The 24,216-nt window shown below is 48.9% G+C and overlaps 1 protein-coding gene across 1 annotated transcript; it reads right to left on the bottom strand.

The window, feature by feature from the left end:
* Positions 1 to 4,361: 4,361 nt before the first annotated feature.
* On the bottom strand, positions 4,362 to 21,149 carry SESN2 (sestrin 2). The gene is made up of 10 exons (XM_004678686.2): positions 20,658 to 21,149; positions 14,117 to 14,182; positions 12,349 to 12,546; positions 11,273 to 11,455; positions 10,955 to 11,167; positions 10,196 to 10,346; positions 9,555 to 9,673; positions 9,125 to 9,315; positions 6,783 to 6,927; positions 4,362 to 6,152 (listed from the first exon to the last, which is right to left on the bottom strand). Exons 1-10 carry the CDS (start codon positions 20,739 to 20,741, stop codon positions 6,066 to 6,068), a joined length of 1,437 nt encoding a protein of 478 aa, XP_004678743.1. The 5' UTR covers positions 20,742 to 21,149; the 3' UTR covers positions 4,362 to 6,065.
* Between the last annotated feature and the right edge of the window lie 3,067 nt (positions 21,150 to 24,216).

Here is a 24,216-nt window from a genome sequence, read left to right as displayed (position 1 = left end):
ATTTAACCTGCTGTGCCACCAGGGAGGGCCCTGATCCTGACAATATTAAATCTTGGCACAGATGATAATTTTCCCCAATTTATAGATGAGGAAATTATCAACTGTCACCAAAGGTTATATAGGTACTTGGTTCTGTTCATTCCAGATGGACTTGCTTTCAGATTTGAGCCTCATCTGTCCAGTTCCAAAGTCCAAGCTCTGCCCCCCAACACCAGACACTGGCTGGGTGTCTGAGAGAGGCATGTACCTGGCAACCAGCCCAGGAAAGGCATCCTGAGCTGGACTCACCAGCAGACCAGCATCCTGGTGGATTCAAACATATATTCCACACTATTTTATTTATTCAGCCGCAATCTTGAGAGCTAAGTCCTGCTCTTAATGCTGGAGATAAAGCAATGAGCACCAAAAAGCAGTGAAGCACCAGAGAAAAACCTTTGCTGTTGTGGGGGCTTATGGGCAAGTGGAGAGAGGAGTGAGCCAGCAATTATCATAGCAAACAAGAGAGAGGTGCAAAGGGTGAAGTCCCAGTGGATGAGGCTCTCCACAGCCACTGCAGCAAGAGTTCAATCCCCGGGCAGGGAGGTGACCCTCAGGGTGCAGCAGACATCTTCTGTCTTGCCCACTGCTCCCTTCAAAAATAGAACCACTTGGTAAAGGTCACGGAAGGAAGATGTATACTCAGGGTGGGGATGAAGGAAGCTTTGAATGAGGGGACTCGTGAATCAATTCAATTATACCTGCCTGCAAAGTGGAGAACTAACAGACTCTACTGTTGTGAAGTTAAATGAGGCCTTGGTACCTAAACAAGCCATGTTGCCTTGTCCACTTCTTCTAATAAACATTATCTATTGGATTAGTCAGCTTGGGCTGCTATAACAAAAATACCATAGACTGGGTGACTTAATCAACAGAAATTTATTTCTCACAGTCCTGGGGACTGGGAAGTCCAAGATCCACATACCAACCAATTTGCTTCCTGGTGAGGACACTGGCTCTGGTTGTGTCTTCGTCTGGCAGAGGGAGGAAGCCCTCCCTGCCTCTTCCCACAGGGCACCAACCCCAACTGGGAAGACTCTATTGGGAGGGCTGAGTTCCTCCCAGAGGTCCCATCTCCAAATACCGTCACACTGGGGATTAGGATTTCAACACATGCGTTAGACAGACGTTTGTTCAGTCTGGAGCGTCTGTTTTGTAATAAACCACAAAACCTCCTTTGAAGCTTTCCCTCGCCTGTAGGATAAAGTCCAAAATCATTATTACTTTTTTTTTTTTTTTTTACAATGAAGTGTTCCTGATTGTCTCTGGGGGTTGGCTATTGCTCCCCTTTGCGGCTGTACCATAGATTATGCTGCTTGATTTTATTATTATATTTTTTTCACTTTATAGGTTTATTAGGAAAAGGAGAAAGGAAGAGCGCTCCTGCATAGTCAAGGCGGCAGGCGAGCTGCTGGACTGCACTGGGCTGCTCGGCCACACTGCTTACACCCCAATGGGCAGTGGGTGATGGCCACACCCGTTTGATGGCCCCCTGAGTGTTACCTAGATTTTTAGAGTGATTGTAATAAAAGAGTCTTCTCTTATTTTGAAACTTCTGTCATGTTATAACACACCTCACACCTAACTTCAATAAAAAAAAATATTTTTTTTTTAAAAAGGAAGAAAGTACACGGGTGACTTGGTGATGGAAAACCCGCGGGGATTACAGTTGAGCAATTGAGATGGGGAAAAAAATGTATCAAATGATGTAAAAATAAACTGTTGTAAAATAAAAAAAAAAAGAAAGAAAGTAAAGAAGGTACCAGGAGACACAGTTCTCACCCTGCCCGTACGGCGAAGCGGCCATAACTGCTCAGGCTTCTCGGGGCTCGCCTGTCATCAGTTGTCTTTCCTGCTTCAGGTCTTCCCCATATTGTTTCCTCTGCCAGAAACCCTGAGTCCACCTCCTTTCTCCTCTCCCATCCTTGACCAAGCCTTGATTAGGCTTCTGGTCCAGGGTGTTCCCCTGGGAACTCCCACACCAAGGATGGGGTTCCTCTGCTGTGTCCTTCCTAGCTCCTTGAGCTTTTTCTCTTCCCAGGACTCATCCCAAGTATCTGTGTGATGTTCATCGTTGCCCCTGGACTTCAGGACCCTGGCGCGTCAGCTCCCAGTCTCCTGTTCACCACCATTGTCTGGGGCAAAGTGAGCACTTGGCAAGGTTGCCTTGAACAAGAGAAAGGGGCTTTGTTTTGACACATGAACTTAGATACTCAGAATTGGGACTGGCACTCAAGGTTACCCCCAACAGAAAGTAACAGCGAGGCCAGCAACAGAGAAGCCAGGGTATCCCGACACCCCAGGAAAGTTTCTGCTGCTCTAACCTGCCTAGACCCGGCTATTCTCAGGACCAGGAGCATCACTCACTGGCTGAGGGGACAGAGCACTCAGTGTATTTAACTTTCTTCCCATACAACTCATTCTCGCCTCTGTTTTTTATTCTCCCTGTCTATAAGAGAGAATTTAGGTCAAGTGCACTGATAAGCAGACTCTGAGATGCAAGTTTACATAGAGGATTCTTGGAGATCAGTATCATAGGACCTTAAAGTCTGGCTGCAGTTCCGACCTCAGCTGACCTCGGCTAGGACAGGGATAATCCTTCAGAATTATTTCAAATGGAAGCAAAAGGCCCAGGCCTTTCTACATGCCTCCCATCAACCAGTCATTGGAGACAGGATGCCTGGCAAGGCGTAACCTTGAGCTAAGCAGCTTCCTTTGAACTAGGGCAGTTCCTAGAGAGGGGTTCATCTAAGTTCCTTCAGCAACCAACACTCTCTCTGGAGTTGGGGGTAGAAGTGCGTGCCAAGGTCTGGGTTGCACCCTTTGGCAACCCAGTGTGGCTTACAGTTTCGTCACTGCTCCCTAGAGCCTTCATGTTCCAAGAAGGTGCTTCAGTGCGTAAGAAGCTGCACCCTTCTGCAAAAGTCAGACCTATTTCCTTGGAAGAAGTTGTGCTGCTAGGTTGTAAATGCTCTTAGAGGACATCTTAGTTCTCCTTTGAGAAATGATGCTTTCACAACGATAATTTAAACCATGGGCTGTATAACAATCTAACAACTGTCTTTTCTGCTAGACAATAAATCTCTAGGGGTCAGGAATCATGTTCATCTTATTCCTGAGCTGTGCTAGGTGAGCTTTGTTCATTATTTAGTCCACATAACTCTCCCGTGGCCCGAGGTAATTCCGTGGCATGGTCAAGGAAAGGGAGGAGGGAGAATGAGTAGCTTGTTTACAATCAGAAGACATGCAACATCAAAGCCCGAAGCCGACTCTGCTCAGGGGTGTTCCCTAGGCTCTCCCGAGAGGTTCCTTAGCCTGTAAAATGGGAACCCAAGTTCTCACAGGGTTGTTGTGAAGATTGAGAGATTAAATCTGAAAATACCTGCCAACCAGCACTCTCCATGCTACTGGGAAAAAAAAACGTGTTTCACCCTCATTTCTATGGCAGGAGAAACAAAGACAGTGAAATTACTCTACCCTCCCAGGCACAGAAGTTAGGTCAGGACCTGAATCCAAGTTTTGTGTTCCAATTTTGGTTTACTTTCTCTCACACCCTCTCAGATGAGTCTGGAAGGAAGACGTGTAGAATATTGCAAAAATGTAGATGGTAAAGGGAACAGGGCATCAGTCAGGGGAGGCTTCCTGGAGGAGACCCAGTTTTCATTTTATCACATCAATAGTGAGAGGATGTGGCCAGCACAACTCTTAACTGTTAATTATGATGTGGTTTTCCTGATCACCTTATTCAAGTTCCTGGTGCCCAGAGAAGCTTGACCCAGGTCACTGCTACTAAGTGGCATGCTAGGATCAGTCTAACTCCTTATGCTTGTCTCCTTGGTACAAAAGAGGGAAGGACAGAAAGCAGGTAACATAAATGGTAGGTCAGAGGATCTACTCGGTTGACCAGAGATTCACAAACAGCTTTGCTCTGCCACAAGGGATGCCCAGGCGTAGGAAAACATCAAGGTGAAATGCCACGGCCTTGGGGTCAGGCAGACCCTGGATGGAATCCTGGCTCTCCCACTCACTGTGACCTCAGCAAGGTCATTTTCCCCAAGTCTCAATCCTCTGACAGGATTGCAGCAGATTCGGACAAATAGTTTTTAAATACCCAAGAGGCGATAGATGGATGGCAGGGTGGATACCCAAAGGGTAGATTTTCAATGCCAGTCACCCCCCAGCCTGCAGTCACTAGGCATAAGTGCCCAGCAGGTTAGGGGCTAGCAGGTCAGGTCCATGATGCAATCACGGTTCCCTGCTTAGGCTAAGAGGTGAACCATGACCTTTAGGAAGTGCAAAAACAGCCCATTAACAAGAAGTACAAAACAAAACCTCGGTGAACTTTTATTTTTCATACGCAACTGATAGCAAAGCTAAAGATTTCTGTACGTGAACACTGGATACCCCTCCCACCCTCCTGGGGACATGGAGTCATCATGTCCCCTCTAGAATTCAAACCCCCATGCTGGGGCCTCTTCCCTCCTGCGGAACTTCACTGCAGGGAGGGTGCTGAGGCCTGAGGGGGTGCCAGTCGCTTCCCCATGCCCGCACGGGAATGAAATGTGGCACACTGACTGGGCTCCTCTCCTGCCCCATCCCAAAGAGGAGGGTCAGAAGCAGCAGCAGCTTTAGCCCTTGCCTTTCCTTAGTCACCCCAAACTGGTCAGAGGAGGTGCATACAACTGGAAGAAGGGCAAGGGAAATCAATTCACAGCTTGTTTGCTACAAAAAGTGCCTGGGATCAGTCCTTGGCTGCTTCTGCCTCCAAGCAATCCACCTAACATCAGGAGAGGGAACAGAAACTGGGTGGGAGGCCTCGAAAGGTTGTCAGGGGAGACTGACAGCAAGCACTGGGAGGGCCCCAGAGGCCTTCAAGAGCCAGCAAAATCTGCCATTTACTGCTGGCACACTGACCAGAGACTCCCATGGTGAAGACTCAGACGTCAAAGAAACCCAGCCCCGCCCCTCGGTCTGCAGTTGTGGAAATGGAGGGCAGAGCAGTTTGGCAATGAGGCCCCGGCCATTCCGCCAGTGGCAGGGCCCACACGAGAGTCCCGAGTTCTCCTGCCTCCCCCACTGGGCCACGTGCCGACTAAACCACCTAGAAAGGCTCAACTTTTTGGCACAGGGCTGTGGCAGAGCCATAGGAGACGGGAGAGGAGTAGTGATTTCTACAGAGCAGATGTAGTGGGGAAAACAGGTTTCTCCCTGTCCTGCTTCTCTCGGGCCTTGCCCAGCTCCAGGAGTGAGGCCCTGCAGAACCTTACCCATAAAGAACCAAAATACAGAGGATTTATAATACTTCCTCTTCTTCAGTGACCAACAGAGACCCCCAAATAATCTTTTTTGGATGTGTTTGGCATCTGCTGGGACCTCACAGCATCAGGCATGGGAGAAAAGAATCAGAGGACAGAGGCCAAAGGAACTGAGAAAGATTGGGGCAACCAGGAAAGAAGGGGCCTTCAGGCTGCCCGATGGAGTAGGCTTTGGGGAGTCAGACGCACAGACCAGCGCTGACCCTGGCTTTCACATTGATGGGTGAATGGCAGGTGAGAGGTATGAATCTGGGAATGAGGGAGGAGGAACGGCAAAGCTGCTTGGAGTGTCAGTCCCCGGAGGTGACTGCCCCACACCCCAGGGCCAGCCAGGGACTTCCCAGCCTGGAGGGCGTAGCACCCTTGGTGCCTGGGGCCCAGCCTGCTGGCACACCAGCTCATTTTCCTTCCTGCGCCCCACACCTCTGGGATCGGGCCTGGGAAGAAAGGCATAGCTCCTTGGGACCCACTCGTCCTCTCCCAGCTCCCAGACAGAGCTCAGCTCCCAGACTCAGTCTAATGATCCTGTCCATTCCAGTGAGAGAAAAGGAAGTGTGGCTTGGTGACTGCACGTCAGACATAAGTCCACCCCCAGAGTGGTGTGAGTGGGGATGGGACAGAAAGAGATGGGGTCTGTCTCCAGACAGAGGAGTCTCTGCAGAGAGGAGGATGCCCTCGGGGCTGGCTGCTCCTGGCCCGGGTCCCACACAGGAGTCAGGTCATGTAGCGGGTGATGGCGCGGAGCGCGTAGAGCAGGGCGGCTTGCATGCGGGCCTCCAGGAGCAGCAAGTTCACGTGGACCTGCAGCAGAAGAGGCGAGTTGGCCACTGAGGTCCCTCCCTACCCTCCGGTCATGCCTGGTCTACGCTGGCCCCAGCCCACGCCCATCACTCCCTTTCCTGGAGGTGTCCTGGCCTTTCCTGAGCACTGACAGTTCAGTGTGGTAATGTCTGAAGAGCGTCAGGTACCTTTATCGCTAATGTGACCACCCTCCACTACCCACCCCCACCACTGTCCAAAAAAGGCCAAAAGCAAGAGCTACTATGGACCACCTATTGGGATCAGGTTTACATTCATCTTCTCAGTTCAGCCTCCAAGTAACCTTGAAATGCAGGCGGTATCTATTCCCTTTGTAAAGCCGTAAAGTGCAGCAAGGCAAAGCGACTCGCCCAAGGTCATAATGCTACTGAGCGAAGTGCTATGATTTGCACACAGGTGGTCCTGGCCCCCACGGAGCCCAGGGCACTCTCACTTCACAGGGGAGCAAAAGCCGGCGGTCAGAGGAGAGGAAGAGTTGAGCCCAGGACAGTGTGTCCAGGTGTCCCCCTGGCAGGACAGACTCATTCTGGGTACCTCTGTGAGGTCTGCCCTCTTCTCCTCCACTGCCCCGGTTTGTCCCCTTCCATCCTGCTTCTTCTCCACTGGCCATACCTTCTCTGAGTGGCGAAAGTGCCTCCAGAAGAGGTTGTACATTCTTCGGGTTGTCTTCTCTGGGTAGCAAGCCACCGTCTTGATATAGACCTTGAGGTTCCGCTCCAGCAGCTGGTTCACCTCCCCATAGTCATAGTCATCATATCTGGAAAGGTCCCACAGCATCACATACCCTCTGTTCCCAGAGGCAGCTCCTCTCTCCACCCCCACCCAATAGACGGAGTTGCAATGAGTGGCAAGAAAAGGCAAAGGAGGAAGCAATTAGAAGCTTGGGTCTTAGAAAAAGAGCTGATGTCCTATGTCACAGGCCACTGGACTCACAGGGGACCACTCTGGAATCAGAGTGAATGTGCTGTGCTAAGCGCCCACTGTGTGCTTGTGAGCATGGACTCAGGGGTCTTTGAAACTTCTGCAGATGCCATACATGAAACATCTGGTATTCACCAGCCTGGGTTTATGGACAAAACTGAGATTCACAGAAGCAAAGTCACTTATCCTAGGTCACACAGCTGGGAATGGAATTCTAACCCAGCTCTGCCTGGCTCTAAGAGCTGTTTAGTAGTGTTTGTAAAGGTCAGGGAAGAGAAGGAAGAAAGGCAAAAAGGACCTGGTCCTCATCTTATAGACCGACAAAGGAAGGCTTGGGGAAGGCCTGTTTTGATTGTAAAGAGCAAACCTAGAAGCCACTTTCTCTCTCTCACACACACACACAGAGCCTAGTGACTCAGAGTGTCATCACAGTGTGATGGCAAGACTGGCTGAAAACTGAGGGTGGGTTGTATGAAGGTAGGGGAGCAAGGGCCATGTAGAAGCAGGGAGAAGCCTGGACCTGAGAACTGGCCACAACTAGCCTGTGCCACACTCAGAAGGTTGTCCGTCCGCAGCCTCTCTGGGCTGGCAACCTACCGATGACCCACACAGGGTCCAGGTTGACCCACGCAGTGAAGCATGATGTCCAGCTAGGGATACATGGAAACATACATCTTCAAAGAGAAACATGTACCCTTTTAAAAATGGGGAGGTTTGGGGGTATGCTTTGAATCAACTGATAAATGAGAAAAGCAAAAAAAAAAAAAAATCCTGTGTTCACTGAAGTGTTAATACATTTTCATTTGATTAAATGAGTAAAATGAGTGAGCAAAAAACCCTTACTTTTGTAAAAAAAAAATTATGTTTTGGCTATTTGGGCATGGGAAAAAGACAGGAAGAAAATACCTGACAACAGTAAGGACTAGGGGTGCGTGGATGGTGGGGTGGGGTGGTGACATCCATCTGAGGAGGTGTGACCCTACTCGCTGACATCACATACAGTGTTACCTCAATAGAGGAAAACACATTAAAAATAAATAAAATAACCACCAATTTTGCACGCTCACAGAGACAGCAGCGAAGGGTGCACATGTGGCGGCTGAGTGGCGCTTCTGGGAAACTGCTCTGCCCCTCACTCTCTGAATTTCGTTTTCCCATCATGTTACCAGAGTAAGATTATTTTTTTTAATAAGAAACAACTGGTTTGTATATGATCTTGATAAGTAAGTTTACATCTCGGGTTGATCTGCAAGGACTTAGGTATAAAGCCAGTCAGTGTACCTGGCACTGGCACTACTGAGAACCTGCCACTCCCGAAATATCCAACAGCAGGGAAATGGTTTGCTTATGCCACATCCATACTGGCATAAAAAATCTGTTTTTTATGCTTAAAAAGCGTGAACAATCTACACAAAGGGCAATTCACAATAAATGAGTCGGTGAAAAACAGTAACTTGTAGACTATATTGACTACTGTCCCACCAAATAAAAAACCTACTCAAAAAGGTTAGAAAACACTTGGCAACAAATTAAAATATAACTAAGTAACATTTTAGTGAACTTCCTTCCACACATTTTCCTTCCGTGTATACACCTTTAGTTTAGTTTTTTTTTTTTTAAAGAGGGAGAAAAAGAAGAATTCTGGCTGGTAGCTACCTTCTTTACTCTTGATGTTATTTTGAACATTTTCCCATGGCAATCAATAGACCTTATTTTCATTTTTAGTAGCTACACATTTCACTGTGTGGCTATGTCATCATTTAAAGTTTCGCTGATGGGCATTCATGTTGTCTTGAGTGATTGTGAGAGAATTGCTATTGGAATAGAAATACAAATCTCTCTTCTTTATATAACTATTAAGGAGTTTCATTTAGAAGGTTCAGTGAGCACTTACATACATCTTTTATAAATAAGCAAAGAAATTTCTTTTGAAAAACAGAACAGGCAGGCAGGAAAAGGAAAGACAGAAAAATGCAGCAAGTAAGCTGGGATGAGGCTTCCTCAGAGCACCGGCGGGACAGACGTGTGCTTACCTGATGCCGAAGACACAGTGGATGTAGTTCCAGATGGCCCTGCGGAGCACGGAGGTGTCCACGCCGCTGTGCATGGCGATGGTGTTGTAAGTGAGGCTGTAGGCTGCCTGGAACTTCTCATCCAGCAGCTGCCCACCCTCCGGATAGAGCCGCTGGATCAGTGAGTAGCCATGGTCTTCCCAGGTATAATCCTGGGAAACATGGAAGGCGGTCAGTGTGTGGACTCTCTGGGGCCCAGGGGGCCGGAGCGACCCCATCTAGAGCACATCTTGGCTTGGCATAAAGCCCCCTTCTCACCCCACAGATCTAACCCACTGCTTGGTCTGGGTCTAGGAAGCCAAGGAGGCTGTACCGTGTGATTACCACCTGCGAGCTCCCCCTGCTAGTCCGTAAAGCCACAGCAGTGCCAAGACTAGTGGGAGGGGCCTACCTGAGCACGGAAGGTGGGGGGTGCCTGAGTCCCTCGACGGGTGAAGTCCTCATATCCAAAAGCGGGGTCTTCCACAAAGCACAGCATGTCTGGGCGTGGAGAGGGCTCCAGGATGTCAGCTGAGGATGCCAGAAAGAGGTCACAGTGAGGCGAAGGCCTGGAGCACAGCAGCCTCCATTCCTGGTGAATCATCTGAGCAGAGGGCCAGGAAAGCCCCTTGGACAGTGAGCAGAAACAGGACAGCAGCAGGAGTGAGGCCAAGGAAAGAGGTAAATCAAGCCTGTGACCCAGTAACAAAGTATCCTGCTGCTTATGGAGTTGCTTCCTGGGCCAAGCTCTGCACTAAGAGTTTGCTTCTGTTTTCTCACTTACCCAACATACCAATCCTTCATGTGGGGTGAAACTGAGGCCTGAGATAGGAAGTGACTTAGCAGTGGTTAATGGCCAGAAAGGCTTTACAGCCCAGGTCTGTACCCCACGCCCTTCCTCTACAGCACACCTTGGCTCGCATAAAGCCAAGAACGTAAATATGCTTCGGAACACGCAAGGTGCTGGGAGCACCTGCTCCCCAACAGTAGTGCCTCCTCCCCAACAGAGAAGGGACAAGACGGAGGTAGCCCCTGGAACCTGTGCTCCGATACCTGAGGGGGTCACCAGCAGGCTCTCTGACTTCTCCAGCTCAAAGCGGCTCTCCATCTCCTCCTGGGACGCTCCCTCGTCTCGCAATAGGCTCTCCTGCAGCTGCCTCATGCGTTCCATCAGAGCTTCCACATCACGGGCGGCCTCGAAGCCCTGATGGAAACACCCAGCAGTGACCGTCTGTTCCGGCCCCCTCAGCGCTAGGAAACCACCCACACCTTCCCCACAGGTCAGGCCTAGTGTCTCTGCAAGCAAGTCACTGCAGCTGGCAGTTCACAGGGTCTCTACTTCCCAAGGTTTAATAGCCTACAGAACGCATACATCTTCCCTGAGCACCAGCTTCCCTCATAGGTAAGGGATTTTCTTTTTTAAGTATATGTATTTTTATATTAAAAAAAAAAAACAAGGCCGCGGGGATTACAATTGAGATGGAAAAAAAATGTACAAAAACAAAACAAAACAAGGCCACCTTATAGAGTAAGAGGCACATGTTACATTTTAAAGTGCTAAAACCAGGAGACTTTTAGCCGACAGAACTATAGACCAAGAAGCCAATCATCAAGCTTTATGAGTTCATCCTCACAACCCACTATGAAGTAGGGGTCTTTATTCTCATTTTAGATAAGGGAGCTGAGTTGCAAGTCAAATAACCTTCCCAAGGCCTCTCAGTGTGAGGAACTAGGTAAGTGGCTTCTACCCAAGGCCCAAAGGCCACAGCAGCATCCTATCCTCTGCCACCAGGTTGCAGGAAAATGACTTACCCCAAAGCTGTTCAGTGGGTCCCTGCTTGGGGGGCTGCTCTGCTCACTGGGTGGCGAAGGTGCCTGGGGGGCAGGGCTGCCCTCTGGATCCCCCTCAGGGAGAATGCCACAGCCAAACACGAAGGAGGCCAGCGAGTGGCAGTGGGTCAGCAGGACCAGGGCCTGGATGAGCTCAGCCAGGGACCAGCTGTGCTCGCCAGTCTTCAGCAGGGCCTGGAGCGGGAACAGGCAGACGCGCTGAGTGCCTGTCTCTGGGCCACCTGCCACCCCAGCCCTGCCCCGTGCTCTCGCAGCGACCTGCACCTCTGCCCACTGCACCTGGATGTGTTCCTTGGTGATGAGCCACGGCCGATGTGCCAGCAACTTGTTAATCTCACTGAGCTTGCGCAGCTTCTCAGGGACGTGGTGAAGGCCCAGCAGCCACTCAGGGTCACCGCCGGTCTGCAGAAACTCGTTCATGTGGGCGCCCACCAGGTAGGAGCACTGGTGGCGGGCAGCTGCCTGTGGAGGTGGTGGACAAGCCTAGTTACCCACTTACTTCTGTCCCACATTGGGGTGGGTGCCCCAGGGAGGCACATTACAGAATTCACTGTTGCCTGAGAGGCAGGAAACTTGGGTCTTAAGCCCAGCTCTGCCACCAGTTGCTCGTCCCACCATAGATGGGTCACCTAACTTGATCTCAGTTCCCCATTTTGGAAGGTAGGCACTAAGGATGCCTCTCTTTAAAAATTTAAATTTCCTGGGGCCCTCCCTGGTGGTGCAACAGGTTAAAGCACAGTACTGCAAAACTATCAGCAACTGTTTTAGCATGAGTTTGACCCCTGGCCAGGGAGGTGACCCACATGGTTCGGCAAATCTCTCTACTCCCACCCGCTGCTCCCCTCGGCAGTGTATTTTCAGCCCATCTGCCTGCTCTGTTCCCCACACTGTCTGGTGAATTCTCTCATCCCCTGCACCTCTGACCTGTACTCTAGTTCTTGTATACATAAATAAATACTTTAAAAAATTTTATATTTTTTAAAGATTTATTTATAAATGCATACAGAAGTGGAGTATAGAGGTGCAGGGGCAGCGAGAGGATTTACCAGAGAGAGTGGGAAACAGAATAGGTGGATGGACTGAAATACACTGCTGAGGGGAACAGCAGGTGGGAGAGATGGGCTGTACCATGTGGGTCAGCCCCCTGGATGGGGATGGAACTCATGCAGCAATGGCTGTGATGGCTTCATAGTGCTGTGCTTTAACCTGCTGCTACTAATTTCAAATTAGTAGTCAGTTGCTTCTTCTCCCTCCTCAGTGCAATCGGTTCACAAAGCCCAGTGAGATCTGAAGATACATCCCCTCACCCCCTACCTATGTTGTCACCCCTGCAAGTTAGGCTGGAAAAGGCTTACCATGATGGCAATGTAGTGGCGCCAGGAGCTGGCCAGGGGCCCATCTGTGTGCAGTAGCAGGTAGTGCAGGCGCCAAAAGCTGCTGAGGTAGTCGGGGTGCAGGCCCATCACCACTGCCAGGTTGTCTACACGCCCCGAGGACATCAGCGCCTCCAGCCCCAGGTGCTGCTCGAGGCTCTCAGGTCCCTCCCGAAGGACCTGCCAGACAAAGGAGGGTTGAGGATGAGCTGCTCTCCTGCCTCCCAACCAACCTGACCAACATGCTTAACATGCTCATTGTAGTGGGTCTGTAATCACAGGGAGCTGAAAATAACCATGTCTCAAAGAGAGGGGGCTAGGGAGGAAACTATATTTCATTAAGTGATTAAATGAATACTTATTAGATACACTTTATTTAGAGCCAATATTTACATAAAGCTTACTAAGTTCTCATTTAATTTGCCCATCTATGAATATAGGGTTCTATTTTCTTCATTTTTAGTTAGGAAAACACAGGTGCAGAAACTAAAGCACTGTTTCTCCTGCCTTTATAGAGCTTCCGTTCTAACAGAGGAAATCCACAGATCCACAGGAGGTGGGTGCAAAATAGTGGATATTTCTTGAGTGTGTTCCCCAAGTTGGGTCTGAATTTGGAGCTTTCCAGCATTATCTCACTGAAACCTTCCCAGGATTACTATTGTTTCCCCTCACTGATAGATGGAGAAAATGAACTTAGAGAGGTTGCGTTCTCTGTTCAAGGTTAAGGATCTAGGAAATGACAAAGACAGGATTCAAATCCAGATTAGCCCTGAAGCCTGCTTCTTTCCTTTTTATAAAAGAGGAGTGTTTCTTTTCAAATGAAAAAATAATAAAGTACGAGAACAATGCTGGAGCTCAATATCTTCAATGGCAGACCTAACCCATCAGCAGGTGGCCATTCATGGTTACAGAGGGTGGAGGGTAGGGTGGCTGGTTATTAACTATGTGGCCCACATATTTAGGAAAGCGAAGAGGACAAGGAAGCAAAGCATTTGTCTTTGATCACTGCAGCCAAAGAGAAAGAAGGAAACGATTATTTTTTAAAGTTTCTGTCCATATCTCTTAAAGGTTTCCTCATCCCCACCCTGGATCGCCAGGCACAAGATGGCAACGACCTGTATCTGTCTTGTTTACTGCTGTATCCCTGGCACCTAGATGAGGCCTGACACAGATTCATCATTCAATAGATTATCTATTAAACAAGTGAAACTGAACTGATTCAGTAGATGAAAGATGCCCATGTAGTAGTAAGTGGGTAAAAATAAAACAGAGCAACAAATAATGGTATAAACACCATGACCTTGATTCTGTATGAACAAACCTCCAGAAAACAGTGGCAAATGGTTAAGTAACAGTGATTACCTCTGGGGGTGGTGGGGTTATAAGTGATCAGAGCTTTCTAAAACACTAGAAATGTTTTTATAATGAACATATATTACTTTTGAAGTATAAAAAGCCTTTTTAAAGATAGGCAGTCACGGGTGAGAAGATAAACACAGACAGTTCTCTCTTCCTAAGGAAAAACAAGGCACTGTTCTGGGAATCCAGCCTGCTCATTGCCTAGCTGTGCTGTTACCACTTTATCTCTTTGAACCTGTTTCTTCCCAGCAAAGAGAGGTTGATACACCTGTTCACAGAGGTGTTCTGGAGATTACATGAGTCAGGAACCCAAAGGAGACGGTTCAAACTGCTATTTCAAGAGACAGGGAGAGACCCCCACCCACTCCAAACCCCTTCCTTCTAAGCTTACCTCCTCCACTGGGATGAAGGCGCTGGGCCCTCGAGGGCCTCGACGAGCCCGGCTTTCCCTCTGCTCCTAGAAGGACAGGACAGGCAGTGTAAGTTGGAGGCAGAAGGGAGGTAGTCACTGCTCCTACACAAGGGGCCAGTTTGAAATCATCACTTTGGTGTGTCCTGCATGGATGAGCCTGGGGGTAGTTACACACCTGGTTTCAAGTGCAGAAAGCATGAAGAGGGCTTACGCCATTGGCTGAGTTCTTCAAGAACTGGGTGGGGAAGCAGGAGCCCCAGCATTGAATAAGAGACGGGGAAAGGAACTACCCAGTCACATCTCCAGGAGAACACACACAAGACTCCTCGCCTTTGGTAGTCGTGGAAAGCTAGACTAGGGAACACCCAAGAGCCCTATGATGCAGTTTCATTTTCAAAGAGTCATTTCTCCATCCCTCCCATCACCTCAAAGCAGCATCACCTCAGAGACTGTCACCATCTCTCATCTGGACCAATATTCACTCTCCCCAGCCAGTGGTTATCCTCTTCCAAATGACCAAAACAAATGAGTAAACTTAACATCCTCCCCAAGTCCTGCCTCCAGGACAAGGATGAGGCAGACTTAGTGAGGACAGTCGAAAGAACAGTTCTAGGGAGGGTAAACTTCCTGCTGCCAGAGTAAACTTTCCCAAGTGCTGATCAACTGGCTTCAAAGCCAGCCACCACCTCCGACAGCTTTCCAGGTAAGAGTGTTCAGACCTACGCCCTCCCAATACCCAGAGTGAACTTCTAGGATCCTCTGGGGCCTGGGCACCTCTCCTGATTCTCATCTGTGACTACACAACTCCGTGCTTTTGCTCTTGACATGCCTTCTATGTGTCTGATTTAGGTCCCCTTACAACCAGGTTGCATTTTGTAGAGAACAGGGCCAGGTCATCCATAGCAGCCTGTCGTGAGAAAACAGAGGGAACCGGGGCAGTGCATAGAAGGCTGATGGTAGCGACTACTCTGGCGTGATGCATGTTGAGGAGCCTCTTTGGAAACCACCAGCATCATGTACTAAGTCTGCTCCTAGTCCTAGAGGTAGGGTTCAGGGAGGATGTTTGATTTATTCATTTGTTTTGATAGCGAAGGGGATGGGTCTAAATCCTGGTTGACTCAAACCAAATCCAGACTTAGTATCAATTCCCAAATGTTCAGAGAATTAAAGATTATAACCAAACCTCTCCACTCGGAGGGTGAAAAGTCACTGCCCCCCAGAGTGGCCCCTCTGGAGAGCTGAAAGGCCATGAAGGAAAAAACAGTGGACCTGGCAGTCCCGGTTGAGTACCGATTCCGCCACTAACCTGCTGTGTGACTCTGAGAGCGTAACCTAGACTCTTTGGGCCTTCACTGTGAACGAAGGTAGTTGGGCTGACAGCTCAGGCGCATTTCAAACCCTAGGCCAGGCTGGTTCAAGTCCAATAAAGAAACAACCCTGTTCCCCAAGCACTGTTTCAGCTTCCCTCCTCCCTCATCACAGAGAAAAAGGCTAACAGCACTGTCTGGGAGATAAGGATTGCTGACTCCACAAACTGAGCCTCCCCCTCAGGGGACCTGAGGACAGAGAGAAAACCACAGCCAGGTGGGGTGGGGAAGGGCAGAGCGGAAACGGGGTTGGGGGGAGGGGAGGGAGGGGCCACCAGAGGTGCTGAGGTACAGGGAACGGCCTTGGGAAGGAAGCCCGGCTCACTCTCAGATCTGCCTCGGGACTTCTCAAGGAAAAGGAGGTCCAAGAGTCTTGAAATGATAGGTCCACTGGACCCAGCAATGTTTTTCACCCGATGATGACAATGATAAAGTACAGTTAAAAGATTGGGGTCTTCAACGACAACTACCTGGACTCATATCACAGCTCCATCACCTGCTATCTGCTAGCTTTGTAAGCCTCAGTTTCCACATCAAATAATGGATAATAGTACCAACTTTCACAAGGCAGTCACGAGGACTTAATGAGATAACACCCATACAAGCCCTTATCTCAGCACCTCTGTGGCAGTAAGCACTAAATAAAAGTCAGCTATCATTAACCTCATTGCTATTTCAAACAAGGACTTCTCAGCTCAAGCAGTGTTTAGGTAGTATTTGACCAGCTTTAAAAAAAATTCCAGTGCCAAAGTCCCCCCTCCAGTAATTCTAGTTCAATTGGGTGGGGCCCAGCATAATGTATAGCCAGGCTTAGGGCTGCTTTTGCACCATTTCTTGATCACTTTCTTAAGCCTGACATACTGTGCTAAAAGCTTTCCAGGTGGAACCAGAATTAATCTGTTCATTGGACAAATATTTTTGCTAACTACATTGCAGGCAACAAGAATGCAGGAGTGAAGAGACAGTCTTCATGGAGAAAGACAAGCAACGAATAGGCTTTCTACAGGTATAGATTTTACAGAGTAAATGAAATACAGCAACGCGAGAGTGTATAATGAAGTGAGGAGTGTGCAATATTTCAGTCTAAGCAGACAAGGAAGGCACTGAGGAGATGACTTTTGAGTTGACATCTACATAATGGGAAGGCAGCAGGGCCTATACACCTGGGGACCAGTATTCCACCCAAAGGGCCCAGGAAGGACAAGGCCCTGAAAGGAAAACCAAGTCGATTTGAATTGGGATCCAATACCTTGAAATGATTCTGACCTTGATACCTAGAACTTCAGGGGAAGCAGACAGGGCAGGGTCCCACTGCCAAGAGGAGACAGCTTGAAATCAGGCCTCCCTCTTCCCTGGGGTAGGGAGTCAGAAACAGCACAGTAGTTCCCCCTGATTGCTACTGGCCAAGCACACAGATATTGTGCATGCACTTTAAGGTAGAACCACTGCTTGGGTTCCCATTTTACAGGTGAGGATTAAGACTCAGAGAGATCAAGTCACTTCTGGTCATTCCGTCAGAAAAGAGGTAGCAGACTTAGGATACAGACCCAGGTTTGTATAACAGCAGAAACTATTTCCCATTCGCTAAATTTCTAGAGGTCTCCATTGCCCCAAGGCTTTGCATCTGGGGTTCACCAGGAATGAGATGCGACCTTTAGCTGCCCCATCCCTTAGGAACCACTACCCCTGTCACATTGTTGTGTGACTGTGTGCTTAACTTGAGGGCCCACACTGGACTTCACGCCTGATTGTTACTGTGACTAGCACAGTGCAATCAAACAGAAATAGCTGCAGTGATGGAATCTTCTACAACTGCCTTACTGAATAAAGACAGTAACCCTGAGTCACTGTACCTCAACATTTGAATGTGCCTAGTGTAACTAACAACTAAATTTCTAATTTAAAAATGTTCAAATGGCCACATGTGGCTAGGGACTACCATATGGGACAGTGCCAAGTTCAGTACAACCCACAAAGGCAAGATCCCACCTCCATTTTACAGATGTTGAAGGGAAACTAGAGGAAGCAGGTGTCACCCAAGGTAACACAGCCAGTTTGGAGCAGAGGGGACATCAAAGGTAGCTTTTCCTATAGTTGCAAAGGAGCTGATCACATGGGGCAACAGGAATACTGAAGTCAGTCAGCCCTCTGGGCAACCACTCAGACAAGTTGCACAAAGAGCAAACACCTCAGAGCTTTGTGCCTGACTCCTAATTTAAAAGCTCACTAAACATTAATGTTTATATTAGCTCAGGCACCTGCACACAGGTTTCATCTAATTTTCATCATTTTGTGGGCAGAGAGGTGTCTTATTTTGCACACAAGGAAAGATTAAGGTTCCAAAGGTTAAGCATTGACAGGTGGCCAATCTGAGATTTGAATTCAGCTCAGTCCGGTTCCTAAGGGTTCTGTTCACCACCCGAATCAGCCCAGAGAGCAGACACATCCTTTATTCTTGGTATTGTGTCCAGAGCCTGTGACCCTCTAGGCTTCAGCTACAGACCACAGTAAGTCCCTCTGCCCACTAGGAAGGAGCTGACACCCCCAAGCCACTTCCTACTTGACAACTGTGGTTTGCTGAATTCCGATATCAACCTGGATTTACACTTGAGGGAGATACAGTCCAAGCAGCCCCCAGCCTCCAGCGATGGGGAGATGGAGGTAAGTGGCAGCATAAACTTGCGTGCCTACTATGAGCTGGACACTAGGCTGAGTGCTTTACCCATCTGATCTGCCACTCTCTCCCAACCACCACAGGGAAACAGTTCTCATTATCCCTTCCTCGGAGTCACTGAGGCTCTGAGTCCAGCACCAGATGGGCACAGCTCAGATGTGACTTCAAAGCCTGCACAGTTCACAAGGGTCAGCTAAGCCAACAAGGGGCAAGTAGTTACAAGCACTTATTAGGTGCTAAGAGCAGTGCTGCTGATGTGACCTACAGGGTGTTTCTAGTCCAGCAAGGGAGGCAGATAAGACCTAATTACACAAATGCTACAGTCTAATTGGGATACAAGCTTCTGGTTGAGAAGGGGGATTGGAAGAGGCTGTGCAGAAGGGACTTACTGGGGGGAAGAAAGGCTTCCCTTAAGAAGTAACATTTGAGGAAGTGATTCTAGAGCCCACACAGATGGAAAAACATACTACCAGCACTGGCTTGAAGCATCCCAAAGGTCCAGATTTCCTGAAAGGGGGTTGATGAAATGATGGGACTTGATTTGAGGGAACTACAAGTTTGGGTGTCCCCTTGGTCTTTGGGCACCAGGTTCTGAAAGTTCAGCATGTTTCTGTCTGTTAAGGATTCTGCTTAAAGAAGACCTCTTCCCAAGGTCCTCTTTTCCTGAGAGAATAAACAGAAATGGTTCAGACATCACCAACTTCCCATTCTTTCCAAATACCCCCCTTCCTTGTGCCCAGCCCATTCAGACACAGCACCCAGCCCAGGCCAGGCCACTTCCCAGGCCGATTCCTACTGAGCCCACCCCCTATGGCTGTAGAGTCAGGCTGGGGACCCAGCAGGAGGCACTTCAGGGAGAATAAGAGAAGAGTAAGAGATGTGTGTTCCAGCCTCCGATGGTCTGGTCCAGCACGCCTGAGGCAGTCACTAGGTGCCAGCCAGGGCTGTGCTTTGGCCTTTGCTTGTATTCTCAGTTAATTCTCCCAACAACCCCTCAGAGATACTATCAAATCCCCATGGAAGGAAGCTATAGATCAAAGAAGTGATCATTTAGCTAAGGCTACACAGCAAGTGAGTGGGAGGCTCCACCCGAACCCAGCACCCTGTGGCACTCAGGTGCTCTCAATATTATTTCCATTTTTTTTTTTCCCTTTCTCAAAAGGAGATAAAGTCAACAGATCTTGGTCAACAGAATCAGCAGCTGAGAAGTGACAGGAGTGGGTTTCATGGTTTCATTCCACACATGGGGCTCCTAAATCATGATGCGGAAGGGCAAAAAAGATAACAGAAAATCCAGGGCACAAACCGTCCTCGGCTGGATGTCCCCCCACACTCCCCCCACCCCTGCCCAGGGGTATTTTACAGGGGGTATCCTGCAAATCATGCTGCTCAGGTAGGGAGTTTCTCAGGGTCACAATTTAGGCTAGCACTTGTCTCACTTTCAAGCCCAGCCAATATGCCTGTACACGCTCCAGTGCCTGGAAACAAACAAGCAAAACTTCCCAGGCACCAAGCACATTGGAAAATTCTAGTGAGTATAAGAAGCCTCTAAGTAGACCTTCCTGGGCCTCAATGTTCACATGCTGTAAAATGGCAATATAGCATCACTCATATTTTGCTAATTTAGTCCGAAGGTTCAAAAGAAAAGGCACAACACAGAATCTGTTACGACCCAGGTGCTCAATAAGCCATAAGACATCCTTGACGGTGGTGATGGTGATGGTGATGGTGATGGGGTGGGGTGGGGCGATAGAGAGAGGCGAATGGTCGGTGGAGGCCCAGCCTGATTCCTGGCCTCACTGCCTAGGGGATCTCTGCAAAACAAACTTCTGGGACCTGAGACCACTTAGCAGGGTCCAGCATATTCGGCGCTTGGCTTCCGGAACCGCGGTCAGGGTTTCCTCCCTCTCCCCCCAAGCCTTGGCCATCACCGCCCCCACCGCGTACCCGCAGCTGGTCAAGGCCCAGGATCACCCATGCCCCCCTCTAAATCGGAGGTGCAAGAAGGGGAGGGGCACGAGTCGACCTTCGCTGGCCATTTCTCCGGGCCGGGAGAGGTTGGATTGGGGACGTATCCTAGAAAGAGTCCTTAGCCCGCCAGCCCCAACCCAGAGGAAGGGAATCTGCGGAAGGGGGCGGGGAGGAGGAGTGGTCGGGCTGCAGCGGCCGGGATTTGCCTGGACTTGAAGACTCTCGACTAGAGCTCAAACCCAAGATAACCTCGGGAAGGCTCCCTTCTCATTGGCCAGGAGTCCGAGGGAGCCTTGGAGGGCTCCACAACCCCGGGGAGGGGGGTGGGGGAGGGGGAGGGGCGGAGAGAGCTGAGGCTGCCAGTTGATGCAACCCCTCTTCGGGTTTACGCGCTCTGCTCCCCCTCCCCGAGCTCAGGGGGGGCTCAAAGACTTAGCTCCAGACAGCCCGAAGCCAGGACGGGGCTCGGCGTTCTCGGGAAGAGTGGCGTCGCTCGGCCCCGGCTTACCTCTCCGGCTCCCGGGCCGCCGCCCGGGGCGAAAGGCAGGTAGCCCTGAAGCTCCGCACGGCACTCGGAGTCCGCCACGATCATGGTGTGCGCCAGGACCCAGCCGCCGCTCGCCCGCGACCCGTGCACCTGAGGGGGTTTTGGACGACGCTCGCAGGAAACGGGGGCTGGGGGCCGCTGGGGGAGGTTCTAGAGCCCCGGGGTGTCTCTCGGGGTTCCAGAACGCTCCGTAAGCCCAGAATCCCGGGACGGCCGCGGCTGCGCCGGACGCTCCCTTCGTCGGGTTTCCGGAGCGTCCAGCGGCTTCGGGATTGGTCGCGGCGCACCGGTTTTCACCGCCTGGACAGCCTCGGAAGTCCGCAGTGGGCACGACTGCTCGCGGACCCAGCGCTCCTCAGCATCCCCCCGCGGAACTGCCAGCGCTCGCCGGGCTCTGACACCAGCAGCGCTGCTCTGCCCGCTGCGGTCCCCGGGGGAGGGCGGGGACACAAAAGCCCAGAGCTACAGCCAATCAGAAGCCTGTTTCCCGGGAAGGCGGGGGTAACCCCGCCCACTGGAGCAGAAGGCTCGGCCAATGAGCACCCGACAGGACCCGGGAACTCTGGGATCTGTAGTCAGCCTCCAATGAATGCTGCAAACTTTTGCAAAAGGATTTAGTCAGATTATTTGGCAATCCCAGACAAGAGTGACAACCCAACAGTCACTGGAGAGTCACTGGAGTTGCGCGATGAAACGGGACTTCATTTCTGGGCTGGGCTAGAGAGCCTGATGTGAAACCCCTTGCAAGTACGTTCTTCAGCTTTTCAGTTCCAGGAGGGACTGGATCCGGTTAGGAGAGATGGTGCCAGTTACAGAAATGAATGTCAGATCTTTGGAACTCAAAGGGCATAGACCTGACCAGGCCCTCGGGAGGACTCCACCTTAAAATGGACCAGACGCAGGGAGTCCATTTTATTTGTGGAGTTTCTGGAAAGTACATCATTCATTGAAACAACCTCATACCTACTGTCGCAGTACCCCTACGTCTGCTCCCTGTCTTCCATCTTGCTATATTGTCTTCCCTGGCTGCCACCGATCGTCTAGAAATTTTGTGGCAAGATATTCTGCTGTATTCGCTGCTCTCTAGCCACTCCTTCTCAGACTCTTCTCTCCTCCCACCCCTGGAACGTGGGTGTTCCCCTAGTTTCTGTTTTTATTCCTCCTCTCTTCAGACATATTCTCCCTCCCTGATCTCATCCATTTCCTGGCCTTCAACTCTCTGTCTGGGAGTAAATCTTTTCCAACAGCACCTCTAAGCTAAATTCATTTTCTCCTGTCCCCTTGCCAACAGATCCTCTTCTTTCACAGCTTTTTCTTCATAGCTCCACTTTTGTTTCAATTCTAAAGTCTTTGGTTACTCTGTATTCAGAATCCCCATAGGAGCAAGTGTAGACAAGATGATCTCCAAGGCCCCCTCTGAGATTTTCTGAATCTAGGCTTATGATTGCAAAGATGATCCTCTCATTTGGGGCTAATGCTTCCAGTCTCTTGAGAAAAGGAAACTAATCTCACCTTCTGTTACGTTTCCAAGGCACTTGGGCTAGACTGTAAGACTTGCCACACTCTGCCTCGTGTTGCAATTTTCTCTGCTCCTGTCTTAGCTGACCCTTTGGTTATAAGTTTCTTGAAGGCATGGTCTACACCTTGACATCTTGTCCTCCCTAGTACACTATCCTACAAACTATGTGACCTTGGCAACTGAATCTTCCTTTCAGTGGTATTCCCCTCTAATTCAAAGCCACCTTTTTTATTCTGTAATGTCAACTTCCAGATCAAAAAGCTTTACTATTATTTCATTAGCTACAGACCAAAAATCAGCCCCCCTAGATTGACATTCAAAATTGCCTCAATTTACTTATACACTCTTATTACCTGACATAATCCATGCTACTTGCTTGGCCTTTATATCTTCTGTCTGTAGTTCTGTCTATAGATCTCTGCCCCTTGAAATCATAGCCAATATTCAGTGCCTTCATTTGTATTTGTGACCTGAATGAAGGTTTCAAAATGTCCCTTCCCACAGAAAGTGCTCCTTCTTCAATCAGCCGAAAGTAATTTCTCCCATTCCTCAACATATTGTTTCTATCTCTTTATAAGCATCGTCTTCAAACTTGATGAAGGCTTATTATCATATCCATGTATCTTGCATCGTCCCTTCAACAATAGAATGCTATTGGCCACATTTGCAAAATGAGTAAATGAGCTCAGAAAGGTAAAACTTCATGTCAAAATCATACTATTATTTTTTTGACATCACCAGGCTATGTCAGAGCTTCTTTCAGACAGGAACTGTGTCTCCCACGAGCATGTAGTATATCCTCAATAAATATTTTTTAATGAATATGAGTTACTATTCTTTATGTAATAACCCCTTCAAATCTTGAAGGGAATGACTAAATTATTCCCAAGACTCCACTACAAAGTTAATAATTTTGCAAAAAGGAAAAGCAAGAAATAATGATATTTTGTAGTAACCCAATCTCCAAGAAAGAAGAGCTCAGAAGTTTAGATACTACCATTTACTGTGCTCCAACAATAATCCAGGATATATGTTATTTCATATAATTCTCCCACAGCCTACTGATGTTGGCATTATGCCCCCTCTTGACAGATGAGGAAACTGAGACTTAAGAGGTGTTTTGATCAAAGTCAGTCAGTTTGGTAATATGTAAGTAAGCATTCAACCCTAAGTAGGAGTAACTCTAAAACAGAAGCTCTACTGTACCACTGATGAAAGATGGACCTGAATACATATAAAGCAGGTTGGCACAAGGAATTGATGTGTAAAGCAGAATTCCAACATATTAATTGGGAGTGAGACACATAATTGTCAAGTGGCCTATAATTGATAGGCCAGCACACTCTCTTTATGGAAGTACCTCCAGGAAAAGCCAAGTTATCATCTGAGGGTGGCTGGAATCTGAGCAAAAGGAAACAGTGAAAAGATGAATCATTGTACCTGTTCCACTCAGAGCAAACCTGCTGGTCAGGGCTCTGTCTTGTTCCCTCTCTCTTTCATTCAGTAAACATTTATTGACCACCTAATGAGTGCCAGGCACTGTGCTGGCTTCTGAAATTAAGTGGTGAAGCTTCCAGCAGAGGGGCATGACCTGGTGACACTGGTTGGGCTTATTCCTCCCCTCCCCCAAGCCTGTTATTTTTGGTTCAGTACTTTCCTGTTGCCATTCTCCCTTGGCTCTTGCATCAGCTATGTTGAGGCCACTGATTGGCCAATGCCTTTATTTATTTATTTATTTATTTATTTTAATTCTTCCATTCCTGAAGATATATCTAGATTGAGCAGATTGAATTTGAAATGTTTTTGAGGTTTCTTCAGCATCAGACCTTTTCAGACTTTTAACCCTGGAGGGATTCTTCTCTGCTGTATACTCATCCATCCTGAATTAGTTTTCTGATTTAAAATTTGGGGATCACTTACCCATAATGGCCTTGTATTCCACCATACCAGGAGCTGTGATCACCCCAAATGTAATTTTCCGCGTTCTTGTTGTTCCATATT

Source organism: Condylura cristata, unplaced genomic scaffold (assembly GCF_000260355.1).
Source record: "Condylura cristata isolate star-nosed mole 26May11 unplaced genomic scaffold, ConCri1.0 scaffold00008, whole genome shotgun sequence".
Classification (NCBI taxonomy): Eukaryota; Metazoa; Chordata; class Mammalia; order Eulipotyphla; family Talpidae; genus Condylura; species Condylura cristata.
This window is presented reverse-complemented; position numbering and strand designations above follow the sequence as displayed.